The 24,318-nt window shown below is 44.0% G+C and overlaps 1 protein-coding gene across 7 annotated transcripts in view; it reads right to left on the reverse strand.

The window, feature by feature from the left end:
* Positions 1-24,318, reverse strand: part of dnm2a (dynamin 2a) — a 40,133-nt gene that overhangs the window by 13,620 nt on the left and 2,195 nt on the right. For 6 of the 7 annotated variants that reach the window (XR_013503016.1, XR_013503015.1, XM_078268652.1 and 3 more), the window contains exons 2-12: positions 11,614-11,687; positions 11,230-11,379; positions 9,711-9,914; positions 9,308-9,406; positions 9,068-9,228; positions 8,842-8,984; positions 8,561-8,696; positions 8,387-8,454; positions 7,593-7,731; positions 4,428-4,514; positions 767-837 (exon numbers count right to left, since the gene is read on the reverse strand). Coding sequence is in view for 5 of the 7 variants with exons in the window: in XM_078268652.1 (XP_078124778.1) it covers positions 767-837; positions 4,428-4,514; positions 7,593-7,731; positions 8,387-8,454; positions 8,561-8,696; positions 8,842-8,984; positions 9,068-9,228; positions 9,308-9,406; positions 9,711-9,914; positions 11,230-11,379; positions 11,614-11,687 (1,332 nt within the window). In the remaining 2 variants the exon portion in view is untranslated. Of the gene's footprint in view, positions 1-766; positions 838-4,427; positions 4,515-7,592; positions 7,732-8,386; positions 8,455-8,560; positions 8,697-8,841; positions 8,985-9,067; positions 9,229-9,307; positions 9,407-9,710; positions 9,915-11,229; positions 11,380-11,613; positions 11,688-13,604; positions 13,624-24,318 lie in introns of those variants that run through there. The other variant, XM_078268653.1, reaches the window with a different exon arrangement.

The raw sequence follows: 24,318 nt of genomic DNA on the forward strand, positions 1-24,318 counted from the left end.
CGAGCCTTCTGTAGTCAAGACTGAAAGTGATGTCATGAGAACTGTTAAACAGCCCTAGCTGACCTCCGACACATTACAGCAATCCACTTGCCATGCTGCATTGTGAATTCAACTACGCACTATAAACCACTTAGATGCACCACAAAAAGTGCAGTGTGCAAAGGAGTTTCCGGTGCACAACAGCAGCTACAAGCAAATGCAGTAAAAAAAATCAACACTGCTCCGTCCATTGGTACAGTAAGCATTCTTTGAAGTGACAGTCAAACAGCCTGCGGCAGACAGGAAGTGTATCTCTCAAGCAATCAAGCATGCTTGACTGACTTTGTTTAGAGGGATAGTAGTATTGTTGCATGCAAAGGTGGGAAAGGGGGGGAACTAAGTGGTACCTTGATCATTGTGGCAACCGCCTCCTCCACAGGGAGACACATGCTCTGATGTGGCTGATCACTAATTGGCATGCTTCATCACACTGATGCACCGCAGTATACTTTTTTACTGTGGCTAGTTATAAGCAACACTTTGATTCAGTAGCAGTGAAGTGATGGTGTTCTGTTAAGTTTCTGAAACAGCAACTGGGTTCCACATGTAGTGGTGGCTGAGAGTTACAGGATTACTTGTCCTTTGTAAATCTACGGAATCACAGGTGCACCTCAGACAACGGGCAACATGTAGTTAATTGGTATCGCAATGCCTGTGCTGAGACTGGGGTCACCGGCAACAAGCTGTAAGTTGGGCTAGAAAAGGTGGGGGGAGGAGGGGTACATACTTAGCAAAGCCTATGAAGTCCTCATGATTGGTGTTGATGTAGGACAGCTCAATGTCAATCAGCAGCAGAACCTTGATTAGAGGCAGAACATCATGATTAGAATGGATATGTCTCAATTAAACACCACTTTAAAGTGCTCATATTATGCTCATTTTCAGGTTCATAATTGTATTTAGAGGTTTCCACCAGAATAGGTTTACATGGTTTCATTTCCAAAAAACACCATATATCTGTTGTACTGCACATTGCTGCAGCTTCTTTTTTCACCCTTTGTGTTGAGCTCTCTGTTTTAGCTACCGAGTGAGGCATCTCACTTCTGTTCCATCTTTGTTGGGAGTCACACATGCGCAGTACCTAGTATCTTCGGGCCTCCGTTCTAACTAGCTTGGTTTGAGGGCGTGTCACACTAGCAGCTAGGCAAGCATTATAACTAGGGCTGGGACGATTCGTCGACGTCATCGATTACGTAAATGTGTCGACACAAATAATTTGCATCGCCGCGTCACTAAATAAAATAAATAAATGAAACTTGCGTGCAAATTAATTAATGTAATGCGGAACTAATGTAATGCGGAACTATTGTTAGATACGTGGGTTCTAGGGACACCTAATCTGTAGCCCCGCCTTAGCTCTGAAGCTAGCCGAGCTCTCCGCCTACATGCAGTTTTTTGTCAGGTCGACGGTCCAGTGAGTGAGTCAGAGATAACAGCACTAAAGGACGAGTATGGCGAGTAGTGGCGACCCACAAGAGTTAGAGGACCCGCCGGCCTCTTTAAGATCGCAAGTTTGGGAAAACTTCGAGACTGCATGGCTGCAGCCTGGAGCCTCTCGTGTCATGCCCTCCTGCCTGGTAGGGTAGATTACATCTACAGTTAGATTTATAAATAGCTATACCAATATAGTCAGACTGATATTATCAATGCTGCAAATTGCTGATGTGGTGGAGTTGAGAATATGCTTTACTCGAATGTTTCAGTTTATAAACCCTACAATTCAACCTGCCTCACTTCCTGGTTGACAGATCTGCAAGGCAAACCTAAAACTCTCATTCGTTTTGTTTTTTAATGAAGTTAACGCTGTTCCAAGGCAAGAATAAAGTTCTGACAACAACACTTCAGTTTTTGGAAGACAGTAATGGCATCACATTAATTTCTTTTCTTGTGATGTCTTGAAATAATGGAGTGATCTCTAATTTCATTTTCTGCACATTGCGGTTTTGTCACATGTCTATCACAGGATTTCACTGTGTTGATTTAAAGGAAAGTGGTACCAATCGAGGTAATACTACTAACAGTGTCAACTGAAACTCATTTTTACAGTAAGAGATTTTCCACCATAATACAGAATGGTGCGTAGCGGTTATATAACTGTAACAATGGCTAAACAAAACAAGAAGTTGGAAAATGTGCGTGTTGCATCTGTGGTTGATCAATAATTTTTTTCCCTCAGCATAGAAAGAAAAGAATCTAACCAAAATGGTTTAAAGTTATTTGATCAAACTACTTCTCGGACAGAACTAAGCCCTAATGATATACTTGTGTTCTAGAGATTTAGATAGTTTCGAGTCTATAGAACCTTGGAAGATGCAAACAAACTAAGCTGATGCAGTTCAATTCAATACAAGTTGATCAAATAATCTATTTTAGAGCTTATAATATGCAATTGGTGTTTAATTTGTGTTTTGTGCACTAAACTGCAGCTGGGCTAAATGGACTGCAAACATGCACACACTAGAAGGAAAACATTCTACACGTTCAGCTGGCAAGCTAGCATTTCCAGCAATGGAAAGGCCCTTATATGCTTTTACTTTTCTCCATCAGGGTATCTGCACATTGTTTAACAGCAAATTTAATGCCTTTGAAGACCTTTTTTAAGTCCCCTAAAAAGGAAAATTTAAGACTTTACCACGACAAAAAAAAACAGGAAAAAGTTCAGCGCAAGACGACACATAATGGTGTGGCGAAGCGTAGTGCGGCACAGCTCACCAGAGCCACACTCAAGACAGGTCACAGGGACACGACAACTTTTATACCACGTGCTGATTCGCCTTACAACCCTGACCAGTGTTGGGCAAGTTAATTCCAAAATGTAATACATTATTGATTACTAGTTACTGTCATTTGTGATTAATTAGTTATATTACTGTCTCTGAATTGTAATGCTTTACACTACTTTTGCGTTACTTTCACCAAAATCATAGCGGAAGTATGACTTGGCAGGTAGCTATTGTGAATTTCACCACGGGATCAACAAAGTCTCCTCTTTATCCATCTCCTCTTAATACATCATAATTTATTCATATTATTTTGTATTATTAATCTGAAGCTGCAAATTAACTAAAGCTATAATATAAATAGTTAAGTAAAACGTACAATAGTCTACTTGACTCTGAATTGTGGTGGACTAGAAGTAGCCTAATAAGTAGGAGAAAATTAAAATACTCAATTAAATGCACCTTAATTGAATCAAAGTAGCCTACGGTATAGTTACTTTCCACCGCTGATAAAATGTAATGATATTACGTGTAGCAAGACTAAACATTAATTCCTCACGTTATCTGTCAGTTGCTCGGGCACATTGTTGTCGGCACATACAGGACACAGATGTCCCTAGCCTATCGTCTCTGGTTCTGGCTCTGACCACGGGAACAGTGACGATATGTCCATGTCGCAAATGTATCCGTCTCTGCAGTCATTTCAACCACCGAATACAGCAACAGGAAATAACACTCGCTGACTTTTTTTCTCTGTGCCGAAATGTTTTATGGTGTTGGTGAATTCTTAAAAAAACAAAACACCACTAAATGTCGGGTTAAATCCGTTGTAACTCGCGTTACTGAGATTGTAACGGGTATAATACTACCGAAATTGTATTAGTAATGCGTTGTATTACTGTGTTACAGCAAAAAGGAATACATTGCTGTAAACGTGTTACTCCCATCACTGACCCTGACATGGTTGACTGTGTAGATGAGAAGATACTTATGGGCAAACTACTTGCCTGCAACGACACATACTTCTTGTGCTTCTCTGCTTTCATGTGTGAACCGAGTGCTATGTGGCCCATTGTCCCCAGCTGTATCGTCATTTTATATAAAGCACACCTCGCTTCATGATTACTGGCTGTTTTCTCCAGCCACCCGCGATCGACTCGTCAGTCACTTATGGAATGACGCAGGTTGCACCCATGCAGATCGAAGTGCTGCCCCCAGATGGTGCGCTGGTCAAATTGCGTTTAAACAAAAACGGAGGACGAGTTGGACTCAGTCCCACATCAAATATATATCTGATGCCTGGAAGGGTCACACAATGCAATTTTGTCCTTATGCTGCAGCTGGAGAATCAACAGATTCAGAGACTGACAATGCCAGATGACACATTATTACAACTAACAGTGAGTGTTCAGGCATCAGTTGTCTACTTCACCCCATGCTACATCTGGTCGCATTACCCTTCCCCCATTTATACGATAACTTAAGGGGTGTCACTTCGTCCCACCAGCATCTCAACATAATACTGCAGTGGGGCTACATATGAATTGCAGATTGCAGCTCTTACTGTATTTTTTTCTGCATATAAAGATAAACATCAAAGGCTGACCTGAGCGCACTTGGTGGGCGTGAGGGCAACTAGTCTATTTAATCAACATCCTAGAAACTTACCTGGTCCTTGGTCTTCCCTTCTCTTTCTCTGACATGGGTTGTGACAATCCTCTCAGTCTCCTCTCTCAGCCTGGGGTAGGAACTTAGCTGAAAGACAACACAACACACAGCTGTAGCACTGAACTGAGACAAACACACACATACACACACACTTACATGTGAGCTTGAGCTTAGTAAGACTTACCAATAGTGTCAGAGAGAAACAGGAGTGATAAGTGAGAATAAGTAGAAGAACAAAGGGAAAGAGGTAGTCAAGTGACATTTCAGTGTCACACATATCCAAACAACCACAAACCAACACATACACATAAAAACGATTGTTCTACAAGGTGATAAGGTATTTACTATCAGCCAGGGAAAACGTCACAAATTAAGAATCAATGTGGTAATGCTTTGTGTTTGCCATTGCACTTATCATGCCGTTTTTTGTTTTTTTTAGAATAAAAGACTCGCGTTATATATTTTAAACTAACCGGGCAATGTCCAAACTTACAATACATTTCTAGCTGAGTTTTGACAGTATTAATGTTAGTGAAGACTGGATGAGAAGGGAAAGTGACAGAATGGGGTGAGGCAGAGGTACACCCCAGAGACAGAGGGGAAGGATGGCTGGGTTACTGTGTGTTTGTTGAATAATTTAACAGTGTGCAGCATCTTCCTCTGTCCACAAGATGGCAGTGGCTCACCGTTGCTACGGAAACACTCTATTCAAGCTGCCAGTGGACCAATACATCCATGACCCAGAGCCCACAGACTATTATGGCGCTTACCCACTGCTAGTACCAGCTCGGCTCGGCTGCGGTGCCCTGTCCTTTTTCCATTGCAGATTTAGTACCGCCTGTGTGAGGCAAGCGTGGCTGGTCATCATAGCGACGCCGCAGGAAACTGCCGTGACGGAACGCCCCCACACACACACACACACACACACACACCCACACCCACCCACACACCCACACCTCGAAAAAACTTTTTTCCCAGTGAAAACGTCATCATTCACGTCACTTCATGTGGGAATCAGAGAAGGGAAACTGGGGCTACATTTCGCTAACAGAGTTTCCCAGTTGGTGACGCATTGACAACTGATGTTTGATGTAGGCGACTTTGGTTCAATGAAAATATTTCAATGACAATAAACTGTTTATTGTGGACCAACGCCTCTGCCAAGAAACATACACAGACATAACATGTTTCAAACTATTCATAAATAGGCCCATGTATAAATAATCAACACCTTATCTGTGTCCTTTCCCGTTCGTTGTCCTGCAGATAACACAAACAAACACCTGTCCATGTGCTGTTTGTATGCTCGCATAAGAAAACAGCAGCAAATCTTTTGTTACTGTGGCCTCCATGTTTTCACACACCTGATGCTCTAGGCTACACCCAACAGTTGCCAATATAACAGAAGAAGAAGAACACGCATCCCGACCACGTGAATGCTGGCAGTCGCAAACTAACAACGTAATCATGGGGGCGGTCGCTGATATTCCCAGGTGGCATGAACGCACCAACACACAGAACGTCGAAGGTGTGTTGTTTTTGATTCTCGGCATGTGGCTGTTGCCACAGCCAGAAGACAAATTTTGTTTCAAAAGAAGCTGGAGGCGGGGGGGAAAAAACACCGCTGGCTAAACTATTTAAAAAAAGCGGGTTTGTTCAGGTAACTGTCAGTCGCTAGCAATAATGACGCAGTGATTAGTGACGATTCTCTCTGACCAATCAGTAGTCTGCAGGTTTTCACGTCACTTTTTGGTATCGCCTCAGCTCGCTTGGAACCTTGATGGAGGTGATACTAAAAAAAGTACCTGTTGGCAGGTACCAGGGACTTTTTTCCATAATGGAAAACCAGTAAAAGGCGAGTGGAGTCGAGGCGAGTCGAGCAGGTACCATGTAATGGAAAAACGCCGTAAGTATCATCTCTGCCCTCACATCACTCCCTTTCCATCCGGTTCAGCACAAAGCGGAATATCAGTCTGCCATGTTGGTCAGCGAGGGAGTGTAGCCATGCCCTGCTCTGCCCAGACTGACAGACCAGGGCCACGGGCAGAGAGAAAAAATGCTTATGTGAGCTGATGCTGAGGTTAACTGGGAAACAGAGTTTCAGATGTGATTTGTAAGTCAATGCTCAATCTGAATGGTATGGAGACTTCCTTTGGTGGGATAGCGTTTAGGGATGGAACGATACACACATTTAAAGCAGAGGGCACAGATGGCAAAGGTGGGAATGGGACTGATTTTACTGGGGTGACCATTTTACCAATATGACAGAGATAGACATTTAGAGAGGAAAGAAATCCCTTCTCTTTTCATGCCATCATCTCAGCAGGTGTGTCCCTGGTTACCTTAACGGCACACTTCATGACGAGTGCGGTGAGCTCGGACACCACAAGGTCCACACATTTGAGGCTGGGCTCTTTGAGTTTGAGGATCTGCTTTTTGACTATCGCCTCGAAAGCCAGGTCAGGGGTGAAGAGCCCCGTTCTGAAAGGTCATGGGGTCAGATTGCGTGTTGTTGTGGTAATAGTGAGAGAAAGGGATAGGCAGAAATTAAGGAAAGAGAAAAAGAGGACAGCCAGGAAAGAGAAGAAATAAAAAGAGAACAAGTCTTTGTTCAGTTAGTCATTTCTAGTCGTTGACAGACAAATCAAGCAGTGAAGGACAAGCCACAGGTCTTTCACATCCTCTTCCCTGACAAGCCACTTCTTCTAAAACTAGGACAATGTGGTAGAGATGAACATGTCACCTCCAAGTTAAGACCAAATTACAGCTTATTAAGACCATTTCATGTTTTGCTGACTATGTGTGCTGAGCTACGAGACCTGCAGCTTGTCCAGGAGAGACCATAGATGCTCAGACAGGTTGAGTCCCTGAAACATCTCATATCCATGACGACACGTCACCCGTCACAACACTCCACAACACGACAGCGCTGCCTGCACACAGGGCTAATCGGGCTAGGCTGGGCTGGGCTGGGCTGGGCTGGGCTTAGGATAAACCGCACAGAACATTTCTTTAATAAAAGTACAAGAACTGAACTGATCTTTTTTATGGATATTGTAAGAAGCTTTTGGCTAATGTTCTGCGTCAGCAAACCCTCTGCCTCACCCCTGGTTGGCCCTGCCCTATGTCTCGGCTGGGTCGGGAGATGCTGGACACCTGCAGTACCTTGTTGGTGCACTGCCTGACTGTGTTGATGAGCTCCTGAATGACCAGATCGATACATTTGAGACAGGGCGTTTTCAGCTTAACGATCTGCTTTTTCACGATGACCTCAAACGCCAGGTCTGGAGTGAACAGCCCCGTTCTGAGGATGCACAGAGAGACAGAGGCACAGTGGCAAACAGATGGGACAGTTAACGGACATGTAGGCCAACAAAACAAATGAATAGACAGATGATTAGGTACACAAAACGTGACTAAAGAGATCTGAGGTTATAGACAAAGAGAAAGAAACAGAAAACTAACATACTGACAGCCACAACAGGGGGAGGAAAGATAGAATGCCAAAGAAGGCCAGGTGTAAGCAAACAACCACAAATGAGATATGACCTAAAGGAGAGTATCAGTGAAGAACACATGAGAACATTAGCACAGTGGACCAAGATACATTTAACATAAAACCTCATGATAACTGAATGCCTCAGCAGACAGAAACAGAAAAGGAGTGGGTGGTGTTGCAGTGGGGAGATAAGGGGAATTGGAAGAACGGTGAGGGAAAGTAAAATAGAAGAAATACATGTCACATACAACAACAAAAAAACTGTTTTAATTGGTACTTTTAGTCTGCAATGTCAAGGCTTGATTATTACAACTTGAATTATAAGAAAATAGCAGCTTTCATGAAGGGAGAAAAGCAAAGCATGTGGGTACAGCAGTATTTCATGTAAAAATTGTTGGTCATTGTTGGGTGGCTACTTCAAAGTCAGGCAGATTTTTTTATTTATTTCCGTTCCACTTGCCTGACACCATGGACGTTCTTGATTGCGTGACTGATTTCTCGCCGAAGCTCTTTCTCATCAAACACAATCTGGGAGATGGGGATAAGGTGCAAATTATATCTTCTAACAACAATTCAATCTTTGTGAAGACCAAAGCACAAGAACAATAATAACTGTACTTGATGGCACACCTACCTTGACCAGTTCGAAGGGGAAGCGTTCATGGAATAGGCGGTTGATTTTGGCACCACCCGACAGCTCATTGGTGTCCACCTGGTCCCCAGAGCCCTCAATGCACTTCTCAAAGTCCACACCAAACTGCTGCACCATCCTGATAAGGGTCAAGAACAAAAGACATGGGGCTGGTGTTAATGATCTCCTTGCAACTACAGGCTTACTGGAGATCCATTGCAAAAATGACTGTTCCTTAAACTCCCATTTTGGTAAAAAGTGCAAAAATATTCAGATGCACTTACTGCAACAAGGCCTTGGTCTTGCGTGTTGGGTCATCTGGACTGAAGTTCTTATACTCCTCCACCTCCTTCTCCAGTGAGAGGAGCTGACTCTGCAGCTTACTGCGCAGACCAGGCAGAGTGTCCCTGATGTGGTTGGTTAATTGCTAGATACAGACAGAGGTAGTACTGTTATTTTAGAGAAGGAATGGCATTATATTTTACAATTTACAAACAATTGATAGCAGACCTGGTTAAGTGTCTTTTGTAGATGTGGTGTGCCCATACGCTCTGCCATATGTCTGTAGCCAGGGTGGGACAAAAAGAACTTCCTCTCTGCAGCCAGAGCAGCGCGAATGTCCTTCTTCCCATCAATGTCTTTCTGACTGCGGTTCACCACACCAATATAGCCTGCAAACACCAACACAAATAGTCACTCTTGAGTCAGAAACAAAGTCTGTGAATGTGTTTTTGTGTGTATAATCCTCACCTCTACGCAGTGGCAGGAGTTTATTTTCTAGGATGTCCTTTGCATCCGTCCCTTCGTCCATCAGGTCCAGTTTTGTTATAACACCGATGGTACGCAGACCTGCACAAAATTATAAAGTGTTACTAGATCAATTCAAACAGATTGTTAACTTTCACTATGTTGTTTACTTCTATATTTCTTACAAGATAATAGAGGGAAAATACTGATACACAGAATCATTATGTCAGTGTCTTTGACCCTTTCTTAAGAAACTGAAATAATAATAAAGCAATAATATAATATGCAATGTTGTCATTTTTCTGTTTCATGGAATAACATAAGAAAAAAACCTTAAGAGGTTTATGTGTGCGTTACATAGTGTTCATAGGCCTGCTCTTTGACTTCTGAATTACTACATGCTTACCCTGTGGGTCCACTTCCTTGGCGATCTTCAGAGCGTCGGAGTTGGCCAGGTCAGTGTTGGCAGGAGTGACGGCCAGGATCAGACAGCTCTCCTTGGTGATGAACTTCAGCAGCATGTCCCTGATCTGGTGCTCGATGTCTACGGGCTGGTCTCCAACGGCAACTTTAGTCATTCCCGGAAGGTCGATCAGGGTCAGGTTCAGCACTGAGTCACATTGGCAGAAGTCATTCAACAATTAGAAGAGCAAATAATGCTTTACCATAAATTATTATAAATCATGAATAAATCTAAGTGCAGAATGTAGTTGTATTACAAAACAAGCCTACATCTTAATAATATAGCATCATTAACTCAAGTAATACATTTCCATAATCAGCCTTTTGATTAAAGCAGTATATTTAGTTTGATTTGACAAACTAACTTAATACTTGATTTGACTAGAAACCTAGGTACTAAGGGATGCAAACAAACAAATGTTTGATTAATTAATAGCATTCTCAGTAAAAGAGCAATCACCGTAATGATAGTGTTGTTAATTTGTTCTTTTACATAACAAGATAAATAGTCCTGTGCTTTTTGTAAAACCTAATTCTCCTCCCTTCTCATAAAGCATCCAACAGACTCCTACACGATCTGCCTTAATCTAGCATATCAATGGGTGTCTGTGGTGGTCGGGGAAGGCTTTATCTTGTGTACAAGACACTTGAATAGGGTTGGGTATTATTTAGGTTTTTTCCGATACCGGTGTGAGAACGACAGTGCCGGTGCCTTAACGGTACCTGAACCAATACTTTAAAAGTAAAGAAGAGCACAAAACGACAGTTGGTGACATTAAAGAATGGCTTGTTTATTGCTAAGGCAATATTGTTAAATTTAAATTATATATTTAAAATGTTTATTTTAATAAGCTTATTTCACCTGTCAATTGCTGTTAAACAATAAAAAGAAGAACCACTAGATGGCAGAAGGGTTCTTTACAACTACATTGAATGCACTATGAGCTTACGAGTTGCAATTGAACGCACAATTAAGTCTTCAGCTACAGACTGTTAGGTGTTAGAATCCTTTCGAGTGAAATACAGCCACGTGCATTTTAACCGTGTTTGAGCCAGCTACTAGCGGATGTAAGGCTAACGTTGCCTGTAACTTCTGTTTTGGAGAACCAGAGAGCAGCACAGGCATTTAAGTGGAATCGAAATAAGTCACCGAAATCTGCGTTGTCATTCGGTCCGGTAGATGCCGGTCGTTTAGAAACCGGTGTCACAATACTTATAAGTGTTACATTTACTGAAAGAAATAAACATGAAAATGTCAAATTTGACTGTGAATTCCTGCAACGGCTCCCACAATGAGATAAAAAAAATAGTTAGTGACAGCTATTAAGTGATGGAGTAAAAAACACATTAGAACATTACAATATGGTATATCTTATCATATAACATGCAAATGTACTTTACGTAATCCAAAGAGCAAAAAGTATTTACAGTATGTGTGTTTTTTCAGTAAGACTGTCCATTACCGTTTGGGGAGTAGACCTTCAGGTTAATTGGGTTAGAAGAGATGCCTTTGTTGGAGCCTGTTATCCTGTCGGTCTCTGACTCAATTTCCGCCCGCACGTCATCAAAATCCATAAACTGCTTTCCTTTGCAGTGCTGGAATTCAGCATATTCTAAACACAGGGGCAAAGTGACGTACACAAGGGGAGGGTGGAGGAAGAGAAAAGGACAAAGAGAAAGACAGAGCAGGGGAGAGAGAGAAAAAGACAATATTAAATTAAAGAGACAAAGGCAGCAAATAGCAGACAGTGAGCTTAGCTTGAGGCACTGTGACAGAGAGGCCATGTGCAGGGCAGCGATGAAAGGAGATGGGGAATGTGGCTGTGCACACGACTGGTAACACTCACCTGCTTTATTGTTGACCAGCTGCAAAATGAGAGGTCTACGGGTAACGATGCCTGATCCACGTGGAAGAAAATCCCTGAGGGAGAGAGACAGAGGAAGAAACATAAACACCAGAATTGTAGAGTAGAAAAGATGGCATGTTCAAAGAAAATAGGAAAAAAAAAGGGACAGAAAAAACATTCAATTATTCATTACACTCACACACATGTCCATGTGCTCACAGCGAGGCCTCTGGTAAATTGATGGGCAAGGAGGAATTTCACGCCTCCAACTTGTTTCACAACAAATCAAGCTTGACAAAGTCATTTTCTCTCATCATTAGAGCTTAAGAGATCAATTCATTCACACCCACTCTCACTGTGGAGAAAATCCACCCTATTGACAACAGGGGTGTCACGATTCAATTTGATTCTAAGGTAATGGTTCAATTCAATTCTCAATTTTTACATTTATTTTTTTTAAAGCACAGGTTGCTATGCCATTTTTAGACTAGACTTCTAGATCTGACCTTTGTTCGCAATGTACCACACTACATTGTCAAATTTAAAACATTTATTAACAACATAATGTAACAATAACTTATCTATAACCTGCCATCTAGTTTCTCTTTTGTAACTGCAGTCTTCTTCACAGAAGATGACATTCAAGTTCACAACAAAACAAACAAAAAACAATAAAAACAGCCATGTCCATAGTCTTCTCTGAAAAATTAAGTGTCTTAACAAACTATTTCCGAACAGTTGAAGATATACCACACAGATTAACTGCCATGTTAGTCGTGCTGCCAGTGGAAGAATACGGTACACGCACATAGCAGAGATTGCAAACTGTGGCTTTTTTGTCGACAACGCGAACATTGTCAAGATAACTCACTGGAAATCCAAAATACTTCCACATTGTGTGTAGAATTTTTTTTTTTTTTTATTATTATTTTTAACTTTTATTTATCAAGGTAAGTCAATTGAGAACAATTTCTCATATGCAACGACGACCTGTCACACATTACACATTCATACCTGGAAGCTGCCCAGTACAACCCCATCTGATCTGCTGGCCACTGAGCAGCTCCACTGGAGCGGTTGGGGTTAAGGGCCTTGCTCAAGGGCACGTCAGCGGTGGTAATGAGGGAGGGACTTTCCCCACCCAGATTTTACCTGCCGGTCTGGGGATTGAACCGGCGACCCTCCCGGTCCCAACCCCTAGGCCACCACTGCCCTGAGAAATCAGGAATCGGGAAATGGGCTACCTCGAGCAGGCTACATGTGTTTTTTTTCATGTGTTTTCTATGTTTTTTTTTCGCTTGGAAAGCCAACTGGATGTGACATGGGGGCGTGGCGATGATTCCATTTTTTTTTATTCGAAATTGTGACTTAATTTCAATCGTGACACCCTTAATTGACAATATTCAACACTTCAGTGTTTTTTTAAACAATTCTCTCCTAACACTGACCTAAGCAGACTGTAATGATACTGTTATCTAAGGACAAATCTCAAAGCTGCTCCACAGACTATGGTACTATGACAGCATCTGTGGTGATATTACGAATAGCCAAACATTTTTTATTGACATTCAAATGAAACTCATTTTGACCACAGACTTAAGAGTATGTCCACATTAAGCCGGTTACATTTGTTGTCATAAACTTGGATTTATGTTGATTTTGTCAGACAATGTCGTTATCATAAAATAAGGATTCTGTCGCTGCAGCGCAGCAGCTCGGGAATGACTGGTTAACATGTATGTTATGGACCTCAAATAAATAACCATTTCATAATAGTTCAGTCGTCTGACAACAGAAACAGAAAAAATATGTTAATGACAACAACTATATTGTGAATTTGGCTGCATTAAAACAAAGTATAGGTGACCAGAGAGAGCAGGAGGACACTGAACGGACATGTTCAACCGGCTGTGTCTTTCTGAACTTACTCTGAATCACATTTAATCGTCGATAAAGCCAATCATACAGACAGCATAGCTGTTGTCATTGACCTTTAATTTATGTTGATTTTGTCATACGACGTTCCAACCATGATTTGATGATTTAGTCAGCTGGGCTGTCTGTCCCAATCTTTACCAGATGTTGGCAGTGATGAGCTGTTTGCCAACTGAAAAGAGGGCAAAGAAGCAGAGATTTAGCCAATTTCATGATGTTCAGGTGTTTTAATACAGACAGACTGACAGATGTCTATAAAAACAACCTGGAAACACTAATTTCCAATTTAGGGAGAATGTTATTTACATTTGTAAAAACTTACTTTACTGATCAAAATTATTAGAAAAGCTAAATATACATTCTGTTTTAGGATGGATTTTCCCTTTGTGGTTGAGATTTTGTAATGTGGCATTTTTCCATTGATGAACTTGTTTCCTGCTGCTCAATTTACAGCCTTTTTAAAAGCCCATGACTTCAGCTGGCTGCTGTTAGCTTTTCTGTGAGCTCAGGCTGTGGCAATACAAGATATATCACCCATGATAACGCCTTAACCACACTAGCCTCGGGCCTGAGACTTGACATTGTCTTGCTATGTGCACTTGCATTTATGCACAATTGCTGTGAATTGTTGTGTAGTCTATGCACATGTTTCATATGGTGTGTGTTGTCTTATAAGCAAGTGCCAAAGACAAAATGTCCATGTTATGCAAATCTAATGGACAATAAAGTTATCTGTATTGCACAAAGCATGATATGACAGTAAACAAACAAGGACAAATGCAATTGGCACAACTGTGCATTATTGAGACCCCAACAATGAGAACTTTTTCACAGTTGGCTTGGAACCTGAAGAACTTTAACAAAGGCCAAAGTTGCCTAGTCAGCCCTCAGATGAGGCTCCTACACCCAGTCTTCTGCACTCCCCTCCCAATTTTGAAGGCCTCTCTGCTGCTCTGAAAACATACTACATCTGGTGGCAATCACCAGCCCCAGTCCTGGAACAATCATAGCAGAGCTGATCATGTCACTAACCCACATTCTCCTTTCCCTCCCTACTGCCAGACCTACAGGCCTGAGGGGACTATGGCGGTGTTCAGCCTGCCTGCTGACTTCAGACCGTAAGCATTGTGTAAAGCCAGAGGACAGGAGAAAAGAAAGGAGCTACCATACGACATACTGCCTGCTATTCCCAGACTGTAGTCCTGTGGTGAAACAGTGGGGAACATTCTGGATGTTCCTTACCTCAGCAAAAATCCAGAGGTCCGTAGTTCAACACTGGTGCTGTGTCATGCACATAATGTGGAGCATGCAGGCATTTGTTCACACAGCGGACACTATAGAAAGCCCTGGATAAGGAGTGGGAGCAAGGGAGGGAGGGAGATAAAGAACAAAGCAACTATAGGCTAATTGAAATAATATACTAAACAGACTGGATGTGGAGAATGGTGGTAAGATGCTGCTGAGAGGTCACAGCAAGAATGACCTCTTCAAGAAATTGATAATGTACTGATGCATCTCTCCAGTTACAGCCAGGCGACTCTCACTGGATCTTCAGCAGTCAAACGTCGTCTTATTGGCTCAACAAGTGACCACTGGTCAATAAGTCAATACAGTTTACATGGAAAGACTCACAAATAAATTGTTTGTTTACAAATGCTTTTTTGAGAAGACAGGGCAGAGCAGTGACATATTGAAAAGAAGCAAGAGGCCAGGATTCCATTATTGATGCGCTCTAAATGATAAACGAGGCTGAGCATATTGTGTATCATTTCATGTATTATTGATGGCTAAGCAAAGAGCATCAGTCTGTGAGCCTCCCTCCCTCTACCACAAGAGAAAGCAAGAGAGACTTGGGCAGGGAGAGACCAGGAGAGCCAACTCCCCTCCCCCTGCCTGCCCCGACAGCCACTGCCTCTGGCAGAGCAACTCTGAGGAGCCATAGCCCACAGCTGATCCTCATTTTCCTCGAGTCTACAGAGGCCTGGCTAGCAAGGCTCATTTTCAAACATGGAAACCGGTGTGTTTTTTAAATATTGCGATTACGATCAAAAATCCTATGAAAAATCGAGGAAGGGATGACGTGACCCTGCCCGGAGGAAGCCCGGGGCCCCCGTCTGGAGCCAGGCCCAGATGGAGGGCTCGTCAGCGAGCATCTGGTGGCCGGGTTTGCCACGGAGCCCGGTCGGGCACAGCCCGAAAAAGCTACGTGGCGGACATACCTCCATCCCATGGGCCCACCACCTGTGGGAGGAACCGCTGGGGTCGGGTGCGCCGCCACATGGGTGGCAGTGAAGGTCAGGGGCCTCGACGGACCAGACCCGGGCAGCAGAGGCTGGCTCTGGGGACGTGGAATGTCACCTCTCTGTGGGGGAAGGAGCCAGAACTTGTGCGGGAGGTGGAGTGCTACCGGTTAGATCTGGTGGGGCTTACCTCTACGCACAGTCTTGGTTCTGGAACCATACTCCTGGATAGGGGTTGGACTCTTTTCTTCTCCGGAGTTGCCCAGGGTGTGAGGCGCCGGGCGGGTGTGGGGATACTCACAAGCCCCCGGCTGAGCGCCGCTACGTTGGAGTTTAACCCGGTGGACGAGAGGGTCGCCTCCCTACGCCTGCGGGTTGTGGGGGGGAAAACTCTGACTGTTGTTTGTGCATATGCACCAAACAAGAGCTCAGAGTATTTGGCCTTCTTGGAGGCCTTGAGTGGAGTCCTGCATGGGGCTCCAGTCGGGGACTCCATAGTTCTGCTGGGGGACTTCAACGCGCACGTGGGTAATGATGGAGACACATGGAGAGGCGTGATTGGGAGGAACGGCCTCCCTGATCTAAACCAGAGTGGTTCGTTGTTGTTGGACTTCTGTGCTAGTCATGGATTGTCTATAACGAACACCATGTTCGAACATAGGGATGCTCATAAGTGTACTTGGTACCAGAGCACCCTAGGCCAAAGGTCAATGATCGATTTTATAATCGTTTCATCTGATCTGAGGCCATATGTTTTGGACACTCGGGTGAAGAGAGGGGCGGAGCTGTCAACCGATCACCATCTGGTGGTGAGTTGGGTCAGGGGGTGGGGGAAGACTCTGGACAGACCTGGTAAGCCCAAACGGGTAGTGCAGGTAAATTGGGAACGTCTGGAGGAGGCCCCTGTCCGACAGACTTTCAACTCACACCTCTGGCGGAGCTTTTCGTGCATCCCTGTGGAGGCTGGGGGCATTGAACCCGAGTGGACAATGTTCAAAGTTTCCATTGCTGAAGCTGCGGTGAGGAGCTGTGGTCTTAGGTGCCTCAAGGGGCGGTAACCCACGAACACCGTGGTGGACACCGGTGGTCAGGGAAGACGTCCGACTGAAGAAGGAGTCTTTCCGGGATATGTTATCCCAGACGACTCCGGAGGCAGTTGCAAGGCACCGAAGGGCCTCGAAGGGCTGCAGCCTCTGCCGTGAAAGAGGCAAAGCAGCGTGTGTGGGAGAAGTTCGGAGAAGACATGGAGAAGGACTTTCGGTCGGCACCAAGGTACTTCTGGAAAACCGTTCGCCATCTCAGGAGGGGGAAGCGGGGAACCATCCAAGCTGTGTACAGTAAGGATGGGACGCTGTTGACCTCAACTGAGGAGGTAATAGGGCGGTGGAAGGAGCACTTTGAGGAACTCCTAACCGACTAATACGCCCTCTATGGTAGAGGCAGAGCTGGAGGATGAGGGGGATTGGCATCAATTTCCTGGTGGAGGCTGCTGAGGTAGTTAAACAACTCCACAGTGGCAAAGCCCCAGGAATTGATGAGATCCGTCCCAGAAATGCTTAAAGCTCTGGGTGTGGAGGGGTTGTCTTGCTGACACGCCTCTTCAACATTGCGTGGAAGTCTGGGACGGTGCCCTAAGGAGTGGCAGACCGGGGTGGTGGTTCCCCTTTAAAAAAGGGGGACCAGAGGGTGTTTGCCAATTACAGGGGTATCACACTTCTCAGCCTCCCGGTAAAGTCTACTCCAAGGTGCTGGAAAGGAGGGTTCGGTCGATAGTCGAATCTCAGGTTGAAGAGGAACAATGCGGATTCCGCCCTGGTCGTGGGAACAACGGACCAGATCTTTACTCTGCAAGGATCCTGGAGGGAGCCTGGGAGTATGCCCAACCAGTCTACATGTGTTTTGTGGATCTGGAGAAGGCGATGACCGGGTGCCCCGGGAGATACTGTGGGAGGTGCTGCGGGAGTACGGGGTGAGGGGGTCCCTTCTCAGGGCCATCCACCTCTGTACGACCAAAGCGAGAGCTGTGTCCGGTTCTCGGCAGTAAGTCGGACTCGCTTCAGGTGAGAGTTGGCCTCCGCCAGGGCTGCGCTTTGTCACCAATCCTGTTTGTAGTATTTATGGACAGGATATCGAGGCGTAGTCGGGGTGGAGAGGGGTTGCAGTTCGGTGGGCTGGGAGATCTCATCGCTGCTTTTTTGCAGATGATGTGGTCCTGATGGCATCATCGGCCTGCAGACCTTCAGCACTCACTGGATCGGTTCGCAGCCGAGTGTGAAGCGGCTGGGATGAGGATCAGCACCTCTAAATCGGAGGCCATGGTTCTCAGCAGGAAACCGATGGAGTGCCTTCTCCAGGTAGGGAATGAGTCCTTACCCCAAGTGAAGGAGTTCAAGTACCTTGGGGGTCTTGTTCGCGAGTGAGGGGACAATGGAGCGGAGATTGGTCGGAGAATCGCACAGCAGGTGCGGTATTACATTCAATTTATCGCACCGCTAGGACGTAAAAGAGAGCTGAGCCAGAAGGCAAAGCTCTCAATCTACCGGTCAGTTTTTTGTTCCTACCCTCACCTATGGTCATGAAGGCTGGGTCATGACCGAAAGAACAAGATCCAGGGTACAAGCGGCCGAAATGGGTTTCCTCAGGAGGGTAGCTGACGCCTCCTTAGAGATAGGGTGAGAAGCTCAGTTATCCGTGAGGAGCTCGGAGTAGAGCCGCTGCTCCTTTGCGTCGAAAGGAGCCAGTTGAGGTGGTTCGGGCATCTGGTAAGGATGCCCCCTGGGCGCCTCCCTAGGGAGGTGTTCCAGGCACGTCCAGCTGGGAGGAGGCCTCGGGGGAGACCCAGGACTAGGTGGAGGGATTATATCTCTAACCTGGCCTGGGAACGCCTCGGGATCCCCCAGTCGGAGCTGGTTAATGTGGCCCGGGAAAGGGAAGTTTGGGGTCCCCTGCTGGAGCTGCTACCCCCGCGACCCGACCCCGGATAAGCGGATGAAGATGGATGGATGGACGATTCAATATGCTCTTCTGCATTATTCAACAAAGATAAGCAATAAATCATTGTATAGTATGAACAATACAAGATTAGATAGATTAAACAAACTGTTCTTTCCTGGAGGCCAGGCCTGTATGTGATGATGAAATTAGGTGATGCATGAATTTATATGAATGACATCTATTATTTAACTACTTCAGTCACAGTATATTGAGCACTGCCCAAGCCTGGTGTAAACATTCATATGAAAGTCAGAAACAAATCACACAAACTAAAGTGCAGATTGCAGAAATATAAAAACAAATATGTGGCTTTACCACACTTAGTGGTATTTACATTTAATTATCATTTACTGTAATAAACATATGTAAACATGTGGATTGCATTTTTTTAAACAGTCTTTGAACTTTACTAGACAGTTAAATAAGTAAAAATATAGTATATACACAACGGTGTATTATTATTTTTTTTACAGCGCACACAGAGAAGCTGCCTCCAGGCCCTCCCCCTCATGAAGTTGCGTGCCGCGTGCATGACAGCATCAACATTGCACTCACACTCCGAGACAGAGAGGCTATCGTTACGTTAGCAGTAGCATGCTGCTGCTGGTCTTGCCGTGGGATTAACTGTACTAATAAAACCGCTGAAACAACGCAGCCACGCTGCTGTGAAAGCTCCCCGAATGTCATTTATCAGAGTCTGGTTGTTACCCCTCCCTGTGGCAGTCTCCTCCACTCCATATCTTTATAACGGAGCTAGCTGACTGGAGCTAACCGCTCATTAGAGCTAATCGTTGCTAACATTCAGTTCTGCGTGCCTGTATCCATTAACTGCATGTATGGACTCGAGCCCGAATAAAACCCTTAATTTTATTAAAATGGCTGTAAAAGTTTTAAACTACAACTCAGAGTTGTTTGAATGACAAAAATCTGCTCAAGGTACAGTGTAGCGTTAGCGTGCTAAGTTGATGCTTTCTCTGCGGGTGCAGACTGATATGCTCTTGCGAGTCACGTGACCAAATCGCAGCCTTTGCAATTAGGAAATTGCGTCTTAACATATTGCGATATTATCGCAAACGCAATTAATCGTTCAGCCCTATGTGAAACTCTGAGGTCACAGTCAGTCTAACGGGAGGGCGGAGTACACAAAAACGTGTTTGTGGTTTGGTAGGACTTATGCCATGGGTCTCTGGTGTAGCAATGGATGTATAATTATGGCTACTCACATTCCCGCACCACAGTCTGTCACTGTGGGTACCAAAGAGCATCACTAGGCAGCAAAGACTTTTCAACCACTACCACAATTCAACTTCATGTTGGAAAAATCCCTTTGCTCTTTGACACCTGTCTGTCTGTACTTCTTCCTCACAGGGATGACCACTGTGCTACACACAGGCATCCAGACATTTCTGTTCAAATCCAAATGTACACTACTCACAAAAAGTTAGGGATATCTGGCTTTCGGGTGAAATTTATGGAAAATGTAAAAAGTTCAAGTTACAGTGGTATTATATCATGAAAGTAGCGCATTTAAGTAGAAGCATGCAATGGTGATTTCCTCATCTCAAAAAATGTATTGAAACAAAAGCCAACAACAGTGGTGGGTATACCACAAAAAAAAATGTCAATGTCTCAATAACTTGTCATGTGCCCTTGAGCATCAATTACAGCTTGACAACAATGTCTCATGCTGTCCACAAGTCGAGTTATTGTCTGCTGAGGCATGGCATCCCACTCTTCTTGAAGGGCAGCCCTCAGGTCATTGAGGTTCTGGGGTACAGAGTTTCTCTACAGAGCCTCAACATGGCGACTCAGCTGATCCCATAGGTTTTCTATGGGATTCAGGTCTGGAAAACGTGCAGGCCACTCCATTTGAGGTACCCCAGTCTCCAGCAGCCGTTCTCTAATGATGCGACCTCGATGAACTGGAGCATTGTCGTCCATGAAGATGAAATTAGGCCTGTGTTGTTCATGCAGGGGCACAATGACTGGATTAATGATGTTATTCAGGTAGTATGGGCTTGTCACTGTACCATTCAGAAAGTGTAGGGCAGCTCTGTATTGACTAGACACACCTGCCCACACTGTAACACCACCACCAAAGGGTCATCTGAGACAATAATGGCTGATGCATAGCGCTCCCCTTGATGTCTCCAACATCGTTGGCACTGAGGCCCACTGGTCCCTCGTCCAGCAAGACGATGACGCCTGTGCCTGGTGGTGTGGTCAGGTACCCTTGCAGGTCATCTAGCACGCAGACCACACTGATGTTTTAACAGTTTTGAATGGTCTGACTTGACACTTGGGTGTCTCTCACCTCCCTTAAATGTGCCTGGAGTTGAGTGGCATTCATCATCTGGTTCCGCAGGGCACTGTTCACAATGAAGCGGTCATCAGTGTGGGATGTGGCAGTGTTTCCCACACATAGACTAATGTGTGACGGTGCGCTGCACTATCAACACCGGCCGTCTCTCTGTCACTTGTGTCTCTCACACACACACACACACACACACACACACGCACACACGCACACACACACACACACACACACACACACACACACACACACACACGGTTATGTTTACTGTTAAGGTGAGGGTTAGCTGACTGGAAGACGACGTTGCAGGCTTTAAACACGATCGAGCCCACCGTGCACACAGCGTCTGTCTCCATAAAAGGAGAGAAGACGGCTGGCGAAATTCACGGAAAGTTCACGAAAGGTTGGTGGCTCGTGAACACCTTTCACACGTTCACAATCACTGACCCGACTCTTAGCAAACAAGCGATTGCGCCTGCTTTAGAAAGTTAACTAGTCGCAAGCTTGCGGTAAAATGCAGTTGGGTTGTCAAGGTCAAAACACTACATGTAGCAGCTGTGAATCAAATAAACGTATTATAAATAATGTTATGTCATTTTTTGCTCTTACACTGAATGTTTGCTGCTTCAATCCAGATGAGTATTGAAAAGTATTTTCTGCGACTGAAAAAGGCACATGTTGAGGATAAGGACTAGTCTGAACCAGAGGTATCAGTCTGAAACAGAGCTGAACAGTCCGACCAGTGTAATTAATTATGTTATTAATTTGTTTACAATATTTTCAGGCTTCAACCAGTGAAAGACGGGTCAGGGAGAGAAAGAGATAGATTTGTTAGGCATTGAAGTAGGAGAGGAGGACAGCATCCAACAGCGTGATCCTCCTCAGTTTTTGATACTTGATTGTTACAAAAAAAAGTATTCTGTGGGAAAAACTGGATGTGGCCAATGGGCACCCACTTCTATGCCTTTCTGTGACTCTTCCAGTCTCTCTGTATCTCTGCTGCAACCTGCTGATGACACACTGTGACACTCTAAGCTCAGTGGCCACTTCCGTCTGAGAACATCCTGTTTGAAGCCTCACAATGGCAAGGTACTGTTGATCAATTGTTAGGTGTCGTCTTGGTCTCATGATGTCAAAATGTGAACAGCATGGTGAGGAGGACTGTTTAAAGACCAATTCTAATTGAACCAGGAAATGTATTGGTCGATTCATGGATCAAACCTGTTGTGAATTTTGCCGTTAAGCTCCTTGTTAGAGAACAGCAAGTTGTGCATAAAGTACTGAAACATTGAACTGTTGGACATGCGCATTCAAACGTTTAGAGAAGGTCACATTATAGATATATATATATATATATATATATATATATATATATATATATATATATATATATATATATATATATATACACATATATACACACACACACATACACACACACATACATATACACACACACACAGTAATATGGTCATATTTTGGTAATGGTGGCACAGAATTAGAAAAATTTTTTACGGACATTTTCTTTTTAAAGATCTAGTACAGCTTTAAACTTAGAACAACGGTTTCAACGCTTTAAAAACTCCTGGTTGCTCAGTAGTCTACTTGCCACAGATCTGATAACAACCTCCACCCAGGCCAGCCTGCTGTGTTAGATATAACGTTTTTACACCCTACTAGGACAATGACATCACACAACACAGCCAAACATTGAGACACAGTCCTGATAATTATCTCTAAACTGAGTTAATTATGATGCAATAACACATGCATTAAACTGTAGACAAGCCAGAAAAATATCACTCACAAATTCAGCTAAATATAATTCAGCATAAATTATCAAATTTACATATATTGTATATTAGTAGTGTATTTAGTTTTGTCAGTAAGACATGCCAGTGAAGCAGCATGCCCAGTATCAGGGACATGACTGTGAAAATGACTGACATACCTGGATGGAATGCAGCCATTATTATTTTTAATACACCTGCATCTGTCATGAGGAAGGTGCATTCGGTCTCAATCACTAAAGCTAAATGTTTTCTACCATAATCAGAATCAGAATTCTTTATTTATCCCCTCAGGGACATGTTTAAGTTGCAGTTGCGCACAGTCAAATTTAAGGCAAAAAATAAGAGTAAGAAGAAAATAGCCAATAAGTGATTAAAGTAACATAGCTTAAGAGCAATAAATAAAAACTTAAGTATAAGTAAAGTAAGATTAGGTTAAAAATATGATGTTGCTATACAATGGATTGTAAATGCTATTGAAGTAGTGTGAACATAAATAAGTTACAGTAGCAGCAGTGAAGTCCTGATTCAAGATTTCAAGTCCTGATCACCCTGTCGGGGTTGTATTCGCTATAACAACCACCTCGCTCTACATTATCCCTTACTTAGAGTATATTCAATGTGTCAGCAAAACTTAAGGTCCCTCATTAGGTTGGCTTGATGCAAACCAAAACAAGATAACATCACATAACACACACGCACCAACCAAAAGACAGAAACATTCCCAAACACATGAGGCTGTTGAGCCAGGGAGATTTGATTAGCTTCTGCCCAGCAAAGTATGCAGACCACAGCCAGCCAATGTGTTCTGGTCTCCACTAACAAACTTGGAGGGAGCAGAGGCATCACATCAACAAGATGGATCATACAGCACAGCGAGCAATCTCAATCCCACCTGACTTGGCTGGGTGGAAAATCAGGACTACTGAGATACAGAAACTACACAGCAAACATGGTCTAGCTCCAGTTTTCCCTACTCCATCTGATCACGACATCAGCATGGAGTTCAGGCGGGAGACAGAAAAGGAGGAACATTTACGCTCTGTGTCTGAATCATACAGTCTAGGGTCTAAAATTGGTCTCTTCCTAGCACAGTGACTCCGTTTCTATTGGAAAGGGATCATTTTCATGCCTGGGAGGGGTACACAGGAAATCTCTCTCTCTCTCTCTCTCTCTCTCTCTCTCTCTCTCCCTCTCTCTCTCTCTCTCTCTCTCTCTCTCTCTCTCTCTCTCTCTCTCTCTCTCTCTCTCTCTCTCTCTCTCTCTCTCTCTCTCTCAGCTCAGTGCTCATGGTTAAAGACTGTTGTCTGCAAATCAATTATCCTAATCCTACAACACTAAACACTCATGATTTTGTGCAACAAATGACTGAACATGATATAAGGATTAGGTACTGGCTGCTCCTGAGCTAAAATAAGCCCTGAGATCAACA

The sequence above is a fragment of the Sander vitreus genome, chromosome 15, assembly GCF_031162955.1.
Source record: "Sander vitreus isolate 19-12246 chromosome 15, sanVit1, whole genome shotgun sequence".
In the NCBI taxonomy this organism is placed as follows: domain Eukaryota; kingdom Metazoa; phylum Chordata; class Actinopteri; order Perciformes; family Percidae; genus Sander; species Sander vitreus.